The sequence below is a fragment of the Octopus bimaculoides genome, unplaced genomic scaffold (assembly GCF_001194135.2).
Source record: "Octopus bimaculoides isolate UCB-OBI-ISO-001 unplaced genomic scaffold, ASM119413v2 Scaffold_151318, whole genome shotgun sequence".
NCBI lineage: Eukaryota > Metazoa > Mollusca > Cephalopoda > Octopoda > Octopodidae > Octopus > Octopus bimaculoides.
In genome coordinates, this window is record NW_026325767.1 from 12,816 (window position 1) to 15,651 (window position 2,836).

At 33.4% G+C, this 2,836-nt stretch overlaps 1 protein-coding gene across 1 annotated transcript in view; it reads left to right on the top strand.

Annotated features, from left to right (window-relative positions):
* LOC106881229 (elongator complex protein 5) overlaps positions 1 to 1,654 on the top strand; it is a gene marked incomplete at its 5' end in the record, with an annotated part of 13,132 nt that extends 11,478 nt beyond the window's left edge. Inside the window, one exon of the mRNA XM_014931538.2 lies at positions 1,386 to 1,654. Coding sequence (XP_014787024.2) covers positions 1,386 to 1,497 — 112 coding nt within the window. The remainder of the gene's footprint in view (positions 1 to 1,385) is intronic.
* Between the last annotated feature and the right edge of the window lie 1,182 nt (positions 1,655 to 2,836).

The window sequence follows — 2,836 nt, forward strand, 5'->3', positions numbered from 1 at the left end:
ATATATATAAGGGCATTACTACAGAATAATGCCACATAATGTGTTTATTTGGGAACTCTAGTGTGTGGCATTATTCTGTAGTAATGCCCTTATATAAATATAAATGAATAACTATATTCTTGGGAATAAAAAAATGATGGGGTTTTTTCCCCTTATGAATTTTTTACACACTAGCTTCCTGATTAAATTCTTGTAAAAGACTTTTATCCCATTATTGAATTTATTAATTAAATATATATATATATATATATATATAGGCAGCAAGTATGGTTATCACTACAGTAATGAAGGGTTCTTGTAAGCACCAGCATTGCTAGCAATAAGGGTTGTTTTGACTCTTAGCCACATGAGAGCACTTTTCTAAACAGCTGACAAGGGAGGCAGGCTCCCTCCCTGCGATAAGCAAGATGGAGTCATATCAGCACTGACTTCAGACTTAATTGATCTTTATAAGTGACCCGTTACTCAGTCACTGAAGTTTAAAGAGCCTTAGTCACCTTGTCGACCTTATGTGTAACACCATCGGAAACATTGACTGATTTCGAAAATGGTGAAGTGAGAATGATAAATTATTAAGGTGTCTATTCGCAATTTAGAACCGATAGGCAACAATTACAGTTAGTATTAGAACATATATAAGAAATGCTATCTTGAGACAGACACCACCGTTTATCAGGTTTTCAATGATGTATATACTTTAAGTATGATACGCAAATTCATATTTTGAACTAATGCTTCTGTCATTCATAATGAATTTTAATTCAGCCCGTTGATTAATTGCAACTTCAGTGATTTTTCAGTCACTGTTTTTTTTTATATCAGTAGTGACTGGTTCTGTCTTAGCATGTGGTTGTTAGTGGATATTTATTATTGACAGAGCACAAAGAAGCAGAAATATGTGTTTAGCAAAACTGCTATTACTGATGGACAATTTTTGTCTGCTGTTGATATATTTTTGTTTTTTAACACTATGCATCTGTAAAAGATGCTGTCTTGAGATAAATACTGCAGTTTATAAGGCTTTTAATGATATATATATATATATATATATATATATATACTTTAAGTATGATACACAGATTGTTATTTTGAACTAATACTGCTCCTTTACCTCATAATGTATGTGTGTATATATGTATACATATATGCACACCGGCATCATCTAGGGATTAACTTTGCAACAAATTCTCTGTATTAGGGAATCAAATATTTTCTGTTACTTCTACACCTCAGAAACCGGGGTATGGTCTGGCGTAGTGAGCTTGTAGGCTCAAGAGAAACTGGGGTTGGTTTATTTGACCGTACCCTCTTTCAGTATGTGATGCTTTGTGTTAAATTTGAACTCTCTGTATTGTGACTAAAGCAGAAAAATATCTTTCATGCAGGCAACAAGAACTCCAGTCTTCTACCATGAGTGGACAAGGGCAGATTTTCTATGAGCCGGACGATGCAGATGATTTTGATGAAGAAGATCCTGACGATGATCTTGATATCTGAATCAAGTTTCTCACCAACAACCAAATGGCACAAACGTGCCACAGTGATGTAAAGGCTGACTCTGATACATAACTAATGCAACATATTGCTGTATTTGAATTTTATATTCATTAAAAAAGAGAAAAAAAACAAAAAAACAATCATTAAAGTTATAACATTCTGTATTTTGTATTCTATATTCTTTATCTTCATTTAGATATCTGATTTTCCATGCTTGCATAGGTTGGATGGAATTTGTTGAGGCAGATTTTCTACAGCAGGATGCATTTCATGTTGCCAACACTCACTTGTTTCCAAGTAAGGTAATCTTCCTCTATGGCCAGACATGTTTCTGCAGAAGACTGGAAATAAACAACATCACTTGTTTGATGGTGGTGCTTATTTACAATCCTCATGTGATACATAGACATGGGTACACATGCAAAAATATATGCAAACACACACATATATATATGACAGGCTTCTTTCAGTTCGTGTCTACGAAATCCATTCACAAGGCTTTGGTTGGCCCATGGCTGTAGCAGAAGACACTTACCATAATAGAAGACTGAACTCAAGACCATGCAGTCAGGAAACAAGTGATGATGATACACTACTTCTGTTTCAAATATGCTTTAAAATAATGAAGGATTTATCTTTTCTTTTACCTGTTTCATTCATTAGACTGAGGTAACACCTTGAAGAATTTTTAATTGACTGAATCAACCCCAGTACTTTCTTTTTTTTTTTTTTATTAAATTGGGTACTTATTCTATTGATCTCATTTGCTGAACTACTAAGTCACAGGAATGTAAACATAGCAACACCAGTTGTCAAGTGCTGGTAAGGAGGACGGACACAGATACACACACATATCTATCTATATATATATATATAGACCACATTGAAGACAACCCATGACAGTTAAACTCTTACCGAACAACCTGAACAAATGATTTGTTTATAGTGATGAAATGTATGTGCCGAATATTAGCTCACTTCTCTCTATCAAATCGATGTAGTCTAAACAATTGCATTGTGTACCATGCATCAGGTGTCAAAGTGATTGCAGAGCAATCTGAGATGAAGAGTTTTGCTCAAGAACACAAGGCACCACCTGGTCTAGGAATTGAAATCATGATCTAGTGATCATGAGTGTAACACCCTAAACACTAAGCCATCACACGCACGCGCACACATATATATACATATGTATGTATATATATATATATATATATAAATAAATATATATATTAATATATATATTTATTTATTTTTATATATATTTCTTTATATATATATATACATATTTTATTTATTTATATATATATCATCATCATCGTTTAACGTCCGCTTTCCA